At 36.1% G+C, this 11,012-nt stretch overlaps 1 protein-coding gene across 1 annotated transcript; it reads right to left on the bottom strand.

The window, feature by feature from the left end:
* Nucleotides 1-2,680: 2,680 nt before the first annotated feature.
* On the bottom strand, nucleotides 2,681-10,486 carry LOC149933378 (uncharacterized). The gene is made up of 6 exons (XM_090156311.1): nucleotides 10,460-10,486; nucleotides 9,643-9,813; nucleotides 7,490-7,676; nucleotides 5,965-6,288; nucleotides 5,307-5,369; nucleotides 2,681-2,926 (listed from the first exon to the last, which is right to left on the bottom strand). The coding sequence occupies exons 2-6, from the start codon at nucleotides 9,811-9,813 to the stop codon at nucleotides 2,862-2,864; spliced, it is 810 nt and encodes a 269-aa protein (XP_090012437.1). The 5' UTR covers nucleotides 10,460-10,486; the 3' UTR covers nucleotides 2,681-2,861.
* Between the last annotated feature and the right edge of the window lie 526 nt (nucleotides 10,487-11,012).

Genomic DNA, 11,012 nt, shown 5'->3' on the forward strand with positions numbered 1-11,012 from the left:
AAAACGCGAACAAGTAAAGAGACCAATAAGTAGGGGAGAAAACTAAGCTTTAATGGGGAAAAATATGCGGTACTTCGGCCGATAGGCCTTCAAGGCGAAAAACTTTAATACGACTAACCGACAATTTGAAAATGTTTTAATTTTTTTAAGACTGATTTTTTATGAATTGTTTTGGTCTTTTTTTGGTAGATTTGGAAATCACGTTTTATAAGTTCAAAATCCCGCATTACTACGACTGTACGAGTACTCGAACATAATCGATTACTCGGCACTTTTTGAAGTCGAGTACTCGAACTACACCCCGAATAAGTAATTGGAAAATACTCGTCGATTATCGAGTACCAAAAATTTGCATAATTGGGTACTCGATTATTTGAATAAGCTGCTCTAAGAGGGATTTTTGCAACTTTTTGGAAGACTAACAAACAACAAATGCTTTGAATGACCTTGGGGATCACGGTTGTTACACACAATCCTAAGGATTTGTGTGTATTAGTTTCACGTACAGTGTAGCCGATGCCGATGCCGATTCCGCCGTGTCACGCATATCTCTTCAACAGTTAGGTGTAGAAAAGTCAATGATAACTCGTTCGAATGTACATACCTTGGCATCGATAGCCTTTCATAAAATTTTTAAATCGGAGCCCTAGAAGTTGGGCAAATGCCCATTTTACTATTTTCGGTGGTTTCGCTTTGTGTGGTAGATATTTTATTTAAAATTATGTCCGATAACGTTAAAAAAATATTTTTGGTTAGGTTAGGATTGAGCTGATCTACACCTTCGGCTATATCAGTAACTATTAAATTTAAGTTTTCGTGGTAATTTGCGGGACTCCAATTTTCGCGGTTTTATATTTTCGCCTAAAAGTCTACATAACGTTCTTTAAATTTAAGTCCGATTTTCATGAGAGTTATATTTTTGAATACCTGTGGTTTCCATAAAACCTTGATTTGCAATTAAGTTGCTTAATTTTAATTCTAAGTAATGTTTTTTTTCGAAAGCGTATACGAACCCCCGCAACTTCCGACATAGTAAATCGGCGTGCTTATAGAGGTCTACCCGTGAGTTTCCCTCTCGCATTTTTCAAGGCCGTTCGCGCCGCGCTTTCAACGTATGACCAGAAGTAAAAATAAGTGTGACACTCAACGTTTGCGCAGAAGTAACAAATATGTGATACTCAACTTCTAACCAGAATTAACAAATAAGTGTGACCACAGAAGTAACAAATAAGTATGGCCATGGATATATATTGGTTATGTCACCGCCGTTGCAGGTTGCTGTAAATAGCTCAAACAAACTAAACACAGGAGGATTGTGTGTATTCTGACCGTCGTACGTTTTGTTAATACGTAGTGCGCCTGCGCGGTTTTTCTCCAAACAATATTATTAAGTTTTGGTTTTGGTTTGGAGTGTCACTTTGGTGTCTCTTCACGAGTTCGGATGTCGGCTACGGACAGACGGTACGTTAATAATTGAAAAAAAATATATATATTGTATTGTTATTTTACTATTAATTACTATAATTAGTCTAGCCTAGTAAACTAGTCTTTCTCCACTAGTCACTATTAGGTTACTACAGCTGTGGAAACTGTAGTTCATTTAAATTTAAGAAATATTTTTCAGCATTGAAAGTTAATTTATACTCATTTTAAATTTAATTTCCTAATTACTTGAATAAAACCAGCTCATAATCAAGTACTCGATAACACGATTCGTTAAAAATATTACTCTAGGTTTTTTATAAATTACTTGACTCGAATAAGATAAAATTTCCCCTTACTAAAGTACTTGATTACTCGACTCGACTTCAATATTACTCGACTCGAATACTCAATGAAAAAAATTCATACTCGATTGCCTAAAACCACTACTCGCACAGCAATACGCATTACTGTTGATAAAACAATAAACAAGATGTCACGGACATTTAGGTTTTTTTTTAATAATTATAATTAATGGAAAATCATTGAATCCTCTAAGTTCAAAAAGTATATCCATTAGCTTATAATAAACCATTAGGGGAAGTATATAACTCTTTATCCAGCCTATGTTAAAAGTTGGTAATGTTTCTTTATGTGACCTTGAAAAAGTAAATCCTCCAGTCCAACGAATGGTCTCGTATTATTTTAAAATGTATTATCTTTGAAGTGTTTAGCACCCAAGTGCTGAGGAAAAGGAGTCACAGCTCGTCAAAAGGATGTTGCGATAACGTAGTTAAATTATACAGATTAGATAGTTTTTTTTCTAACTTCCGATATTGTCTGTAATTTTCAATTTTTAGGGTGTTGTGAAATTTCAACACTAGATCGACTACAGAAATACAGGTTAGCTGGCTTGTTAGTTGAGACTGAATTTTAAGAAATGTCTAGTGCTGCAACTGTTTAATATTTTGCCAGTCGGCTGGGGTTGCGCCCCAAACGAGGGGTTTCTATATTATTTGGCCTTAATTATCTACACCTACTTACAAGTTAGTGATGGCGCCAAGGGCATTTTTTTACCCCTCTTTCGGGGTGTGGCACGGTATATAATACACAAATAACGCATCATTTAGAAGATCCCTTTGAATAATTTGTGTGGTTGGTGAAAGCCGAGAAGAAATAATTGTTTTTATAGAACTAATGATTTGAAATTAATTATCAAATATCGGTTTAATCAATAAATTTTTTTTACATGAATCTTATTTACAAAATGAAACGGGTAAAAGTTTAACAGGGAATAGACAATCACTTAAAGTTGCTGTCTTAACAACACGCTGATGTTTGATGTATACGCAAAAATACTAATTTACGAACGGTGATAACAGTACCTTATTGTCCCAATTCACGATCACACAAACAACACTGATACTATCAAGCTGGTGTTATAGGAAAAAGTCTTCAGAAAGAACTATTTCTTCGGAATCTCTGAACAACTGAATGTCGTCTTCTGTAAAAAAAAATAATGACATTCATCTTCAGACCATCTTATGGATAAATAAATTCCCATAACTTGTATGACTTAACAAGGTACGATATTTTTAAAATAGAGTACTTTCAATGTCAGGGACATTTTGGATTAAAAGGACACTGAATCATTTGAAAATTGTTCCCGAATTTCAGGGAGGTCCTCCTCGTGATAGCAAATTGGACCTTTCGTATTCTAGCATTTTTGCAGCCCAATTTCCGAAGAGTAGTGTGGAAAAATATTGAAATTCAAACGATTCAGTAACCCTTCAATTTAGAATATATTGTTTCGGAAACAACCTTTAAATGTTATTCTAAAAAGTCACGGAAAACAGTGGCTCGCTTGCACCACCAAAACGTTTTAAATTAAAAATATGACAAATTGGGGCCCCTAAAATTGTTACCAAATCTCGAAAAGAAATAATCTTTTGGGACAAAAACCAGAGTAGAAAACTATTTTAAATATTGTGTGCAGTTTAATAACGATGCCTCATTGATTGTGTTAAAATGTACATTTATAATATTGCTATATTTAAAAAAATACCCTGTTCACGTGCGCTACCTTGGCATTTTACAAAAAATATCTTTCTAACAGACCTAAAAATGGCATTTACTTACTGTATCTAAGCCAAAATAATATAACGCGTACAAATGAACTATCACGATAACGGTGTTTCCGGTTATGGTTTATCGGAAATGGTAATACAAAATGTATACTGATTCCAACAAGTATCAATTAGACAACAGAAAGACGCTCGTAACAATATATTTTATTTGTATCAAATCGAAATCCTTCCAAAATTAATATTTTATTTTTGTGTTAAAAATCAAAAACATCTAGCTAGTAATAACAAATCAAAAACTTAAAAATATCTTGGGTTTATATGGAATTAACGTGTAAGAAATAGAATGGAGATAAAAAATAATAATTCGTTTTCCAAATACTATCATATTGATAAGCGCGTAATATTTCTTAGCCTGCAATTACCGTTGCGTTATCTTGAGATATTTATACCGTGCTTCTAAGAATAATATGACACAACATATTCTTGGAATTTGATTCCATGTGATGCTATAACAAAGGGCAATACCATAAGTAATCTAATTTGCAAATACCATAACTAACATAATAATGCGTAAGTATGTAAAAATAGATCAGAATTGTCACAGTGACAGCCATATATAAATCAACGGGTGTGGTGACTTTAGCCACGGTAACATTGCCATTTTAACCGACTAAATTTAGTTTTCGCCATCGTATATTTTTTCTACAACCTATTTTGGTTATTGACTTCAGCCCTTTTTGAGTGGTCAAAAAAAACCCGAAACAACACTAAACTTCATACTTGTAAATGGTTAAAATTGGTTGTAACCAAAGTACATAAAATATCTCTTACGAGAGAAATATCCATCTAAGCTATAAATTTTCGTAGTATCAAAACAGGCTTACATTTACAAATTACTAAGAATAATTTGTGGGCAGTCACACGTACGAATTATTACGTTACTTATGATTGTAGACCATTGGACCGAAATCCCATTCGTCCGAATGTACCATTCAACCGAATTCCAATCGACCGAAAACCGCGTTTTGCGCGGTTTTCATTCAATATACCGTTAGTGATACATATTTATATATCGTAGGTTACGTGACGATAGTATATCTAATTTGGACTAAACTATGTCTTAAATATTTATTATTTCGTACCGACGTGTATTTTTAGACCTTTTTCCCTTGAAATTTGATATTTTTCGGGTTTAATTTTGGAAAATAACCTTGATACGACCCGACGTGAAATAGTTGCCTACCATCAGGGCCGTGCAGAGGGGGGGGGGCAGGGGGGGCATAATCCTCGGGGCCCGGTGGAAAAGGGCCCACGACGGGGGCCCGTAGCTGTAGGGCCCATCGAAGAAGCTCAAGGGGGGGGGGGTGCAAATCAAGATAACTTGGGAGAAGTTTTCAGGGCTCAAGGGGGGGGGGGTGCAAATCGAAGGGGCCCGCGAGTAAGTTTGCCCCGGGCCTCAGGATACCTCTGCACGGCCCTGCCTACCATATCTAACCTAACCCAACCCAACCTAACCTACCCTAACCCAACCTGAACTAACCTAACCTAACCTAACCCGACCTAACCTAACCTAACCTAACCCAACCTGAACTAACCTAACCTAACCTAACCCAACCTGAACTAACCTACCCGAGTGACCCGAAGTGAAAACGAACCAGATTTAAATTTCCCATTCAACTGAATCCCGCCATGTTGGGCTATAAACGAAAATACTTTTCGGTTCAATGGGATTCGGTCCAATAGTATACAACCTTACTTATAGGAACTCCTAGACTATCTTAAGTACGAAGTGCCCACCTGTTATCTGTGGAAAGGGGAAGGAAGATAACATCACGTCGCCATTTTTCACTAAGTCGTCACCTGTTGAAAAACAAATTGCATGCTATTACGCAAAATACCAAAGACTGATTCAGTAGCTAACGGGGAAGCAAACATTTAAAGGGAAGCCTTTAGAGGTTCGATTTTAGTTTTTTTTTAGTAGATGGCGCCATGATAAACGATTTAGTGGAAAATGTATAAATTACTACTCAAATTATTTTTAGCAAGGTTTTATGAAAAACTCAGAACCATTAGACTCCGAATTTCACTAACGCCTGGGGTTCATTGACGCTACTTGCTTTAAAAACCAGTCGTAGCACGTTAGCAGACGTTTTAACGGTTAAAATTCTAATCTTCGGATTGGTAGCGCCATCTATTAAGACTTCGAGTATTTAAAAATCGATCTATTTGTTTTTACCAAGAATGTATTTAGTATACACTATGACTATGTTGGTACTCTCAAACTAACGTCTTCGGACGCGACTAGAGCGTCTACCAGTTATGTGTTTCTTACCCTGTCAACACGATTCCCACAATACGTTCAACATAGTCATTATCATAAGTTTATCATAAATTTATGTCATTATCCATAAGTTCAAATAAATACATTCTTGGTATAAAACATGATTATTCTTACTATCAAAATCGAAATCGGCGGTCACGTCGGTAGACGATGTTGGAACGACTTGATTTTGGTTGGCAATTCCATTTAGTAAGACTTCCGCCATATAGTCGGAAATGGGAGAACAGTTCCCAGAATCGTTTCGCGCGTAGTACTCCTCGTCGACGTCTTTAACATTCATAACCATCACATCTTCTGAGATTTCGTCGCAAATCAGTTCAGCACATTCCTCTGGTGACGGAGGGGGCGTCATCGCCATGATGGGTTGCACTTCGTAGAGTTGTTCAGTCGCTTGGCTTTTAGCGGAACAACGTTGAGATTTTTTCCCTTTGGGAGATTCTGGAAAACCAAAGACAGAATAAATTTAATTTTTGCTTTCGAGGGTTTGTTATGGGCTGATCGGTTATGGACTGAGCGTTTTTCGGAGAGATTAACACTTGATTTATGGTGACTGAGCCTCCAATTTGTTCCCCCATATCTACAACATGTCTGCCACAATATCTTCAGATAAAAATTCCATGACTTTTGGGCGCTTTTCCCGAAGGGCTAACCACTCTTAGAAAGTCTGTACACCGGATTACGCTTAGATTAGCACTGCCAAAGGCAGGGACTTCAAAGATTACGCGTAATCCCATTAGTACAGTCAAAGTTACGGCTCTGTACACCGATTACGCGGAGTGATCAGCCCCTCGGCTTTTCCTGACCATTTTTGAAGATTTTCCCTGTCCTTATTAAGATCAATTTTGAATTTTATACTTTTATAGTTTTACTTTTATCAAAACTTAATAAATTAAATTCAACTTTTATTTTAGTATGAAGATAAGGTTTTAACAAAAAAACTTTTATTGGAATGTTAAAAAATGACCAGTACTTTCAAGGAACTAAATAATAATGAGCTTTCCCAGTTCAGGGTTGCCACAGTTTATTTTAGGTTAAATTTCCTAACTTCCCCGGGTTTTCCCTGATCATTTCCGTAGATTTTTCCTGACTAATTTTAAGCCAAAATTTTTAATTTATTTATGTATATTTTAGTAAACTTTTTCCAATTGCATTAAATTCCCTGAATTTTAGAACCATTTGCAAGCGCCAGCTTTTTCTAGAAAATGTAGCATGCTCCTTTATCCCGTGTTTTCAATTTGTTTATATACATTACGATCAGAAATTAGAATATTGTAATTAAACTACGATTTAGTTGAATACAGCTATTGGGAAAATTATGCTTTCTACAGATCAATCCAATTTTAACGATGGTGAGACTTAAGCTAAAAGATAATACACTTTGATCTTTGCAAAACGACGAAGAAATATTTAAATCATTTTGGAAAAAACAACCCACCAACAAAAATATTTAACGTTCATTAATACACTTAAAAATAAATTTATTAATAAAACTAAATTTAATTAACAATAATGACATTAATATAGTCTAATTAATTGCAAATTTCCTAATTCATATAAATGATTTCAGTTGTGAAATATGTATTTTTAGGGTGAAGGCTAAGTATTATTGTTGGAATAGAAATATAAATACTTGACTAACTTCTCCAAGTTTTTTCATAAACGTAATACAGGTTTTGTTTGTCTTTCCTGATACCGACGTGTTCCAAAAGTTCATCGCTGGGTTCGCGGATGCTTTGGCATTTTCTTAAAGCATTTTTGAAGCGTTGTTTCGATTCTGTTAAGTACGACTTTGAGTTAGGGGCTCTGTTTTTCATTTTGTCCCAGTCCTATTAAGAAAAATAGTGCAATTTAAAACTCGCAACAAAAATATGTTACATTATCAAGAATGTATTCGGGTTAGCAAGAATATAAAGCTATAACTATAACCTCCGTTTTCGTGATGCCCGAAAGATATTCCCCGCCAACAGGGTCTGAGCTAGGAGCAACAAACACAACTCTAGGTCTGAGGGAGCCCGCGATAGTATCGGATTGTCTTCCACCTTACTGAGACAAAGGGGGGACCACATATTCTCTGTTCCCCTGAATGTATTTTTGGCATTAAGTATTGGCTAATTGTTTGGAATTAAAACTGAAGCGACTAAACGTAGCAACGGTTCACAATTAAATTTTCTTCGGGTTACGTCTATTTGTTTTTTAACTACAGTGTGTCAGAATTTATAGCCCGGTGTACCTAGTAACAGAGACATACCACCGGAGGCCTATCATCATAGTGCCCTACGCCAGCGTCCCCAAGGCCGGACAGGTGACAAATCCAGCGTGGGTAGCAGTACCCCACTACTGATGGTCGCACCTTCGACGCAAGCCACTCAACCCAGTAGAAGGAGCAGCAATGGGTGGACCAATCCCCACTTCGCTCACAGCAGTGGGAGTAAGAATGGATGCTGTAGCAACTCCAGCCGACACCCTTCCTACAGAGGTAAAGAGTCAAACCCTTTGGAGAGAGCTCCTAAAGGGGAACGACGAGCACACAGCAGTCCAAGTAAGCCGCACAGCTGGCACCGGAGATCCCAGTGTGACTCCAAAAGGCCGGGAAACAGGACCGCCGTGCCCGCATATGGAGGCCCGCCGCCTCACAGCAGGCTACCCAATCCGCCAGTTTGCACGGACCCTCTCCGTTAGCCTGAGGCGAAGCTCAGTATCCAGCCCAAATCTGACCGAAGTCGGAGATGGAGATAGGACCATTTGATCAGAGCTAACATCTCCCAGTGCGCCACCGCCCTTATGGGTTACAAGAGCCGGACCCCTACTCCCCGGTAAAGCCACCAGTTATTGCACACTCTAACCCATTTGCAGTAGCAATTGTCTACTTTCGCGCTATTTCAAGCTGAACTCTTTTAATTTTGTATTTTAACTTATAAAATTAATATTTAAGTGTAGAACAGCCTCTTGTTAAGTGACTAAAATAATTTTGACAATTTTAAATTTAAAAGTAATTAAGTTATTACGTTTCAATTCGGACCCCCGGAGCTAAACAAGTTGGGCAAGCGCCCAAACTACCCTTTAGTTTGGAACTTATATCTCGTTAACTATTAATATTATAATTATCAAAATTATTTTAAGCACTAGAGGAAGGTTCAGCCTAATAAGAAAAATGTAATTGTTAAAACAGAAACGTTCAGCTTGAACGAAAAAGAGGCTTTTACTGTATTCTTCCCCCTTAAGGGTGTTTTGGTTGTCAGCGGCCAAATTCGAAAATTCTAACTATGTTTCGGGCCACAAGTTTAAAATTTAATTTTTCATGAAATGTAAGAGTTTCCTAAATAATCTTTCTTTTTCTGAAAATCCCGTGCGTTGGCCAAATCTGTCTTAGGTTAAATTAAGTCGCCATGTGAAATCTAAGGTCATATCGTTTGAAAATTGGTAATGATTGCTACGTTTAATCACAGTACGTGTAATTCCAATGAAGTTCTCGTGACAAACTCTTTATAAATTAAAATTAATCTTAATTAATACTGGTAAATTATTTGCTTCTAATTGGCATACTACACAACCATTGTTGTACATTGAAATATAAGAGGTTAATTAAATCAAATAATTTAAAAATATATACTTGATTTAAATAATCAAATTAATTTAATAAAGTTGCTTATTTGAATGAAATTGATTTAAAACAGACAAGCTTGGACTCGGTGGGGGTGTTACTTACATATAGTAATTGAAATAACGCATTTGGAACGCGAAAGTATTGCAGTCACGCGTCAGTTTCAAGCTTTTGGATGTACTGAAACTTACGGTGAAGACTCGGACGTTATCTTCAGTCCAAAGCGAGTTATTTTTATGAACCAGAGATAATCTGAACAGGCCAATATCTTTATTAATCCATTTTAGGGTTTCGCCGTACGTTTTCTTCTCCAACGCCGGGTAAATGAAATTATCCATAATCAACGGACCTCCTCGTGGCATCTGCAAATAAACGGGAAAAATTCACATGCTTGTTGATTATTTTCATTAAAAAATCTAAGATAAAACGAGCTATTTGATTTAAATAGGATTTTATACATTTTAATTGATTAATAATTTGCGTAGAATTATAATTATACTAACATTTAAATCAACCTGAATTAAATTTAATTACAACTTGAGATGGAATTGCTAGTATTGTATATTTTCATAAATACACATATGATTTATTATAAAAACACCTTTTTTAATCATAAAGTTCAATATTTATAATGAATCGCCTAATTTCACATTTATGTCATCTGGTTTAACAGAAGCTAGTTAGGAAACAATCAAGCCCATTTTCCGTTAGGCTTAGGAAAAATACTGATATTTAAGACGTTTTTCTCGACCCATTTAATATACTTTGCCTTAGTACACCAAAATACCATCATACGCAACGGTTTTGAAACAAAGTGTAAAGTCCGCGTTAGCTTAATACCTTAATTCTGTGATCACTGAAAAATTCTTAATGATAGTATTTTTCGTTTGTTGCGGAGTTTGATTTAAAGAAATTTAGAAACGATTCAGACAGATACTTCGTTACTATAAATAAAATTGAACGGAGCTACGAGGAAATGCTTAATATCCGCAAAGGCCTAACTCTTACGGCAGAAATTGCGAATCCCTTCGACCTTCAAGTATTTAGCGATTCCAAAATTGAAACTTCGTATTTGAGAATTGAAACGGTGAAAACGTAAAAAGCGCTGCCAGCGTAAAGAGAAAAAGTTCCAAAAATTCTCGGAATTGATAAACTGGGCCCGTTTCATTGGCTGCGTTTAAAGTAAGCAGATACCATTATTTAAAACGGTGATAATCAGCTTATCTCGCTCTATATGTGGGTGTTTCTCATTTTCCCAAAATACTGCCCCATTTAGCTTGAGGCGGGACTCAAATCATTATTATGCAAAAAGATTTTGATAAAAGCCATGTTAATGAGGCTTAGAAATGGTTCTATAGCCAAACAATTAGTCTCAAAAAAATTGTTTTTGAAACAGAACACGGCTGCCACCGAAATTTTTATAAAAAAAGAGTTATGGGTAAAATATGAACCGAGCTTAGGAAAATAGGAACCAAATAGGGACCGATGTTAAACAAAATTAAACCTTTATTTGAATTAAATTATCTTAAAGGCTGCCTTAGTTTTTCGTGTTTAATTATCC

This window comes from Leiobunum rupestre, chromosome 8, assembly GCF_980474605.1.
Source record: "Leiobunum rupestre chromosome 8, qqLeiRupe1.1.hap1, whole genome shotgun sequence".
Lineage (NCBI taxonomy): Eukaryota > Metazoa > Arthropoda > Arachnida > Opiliones > Sclerosomatidae > Leiobunum > Leiobunum rupestre.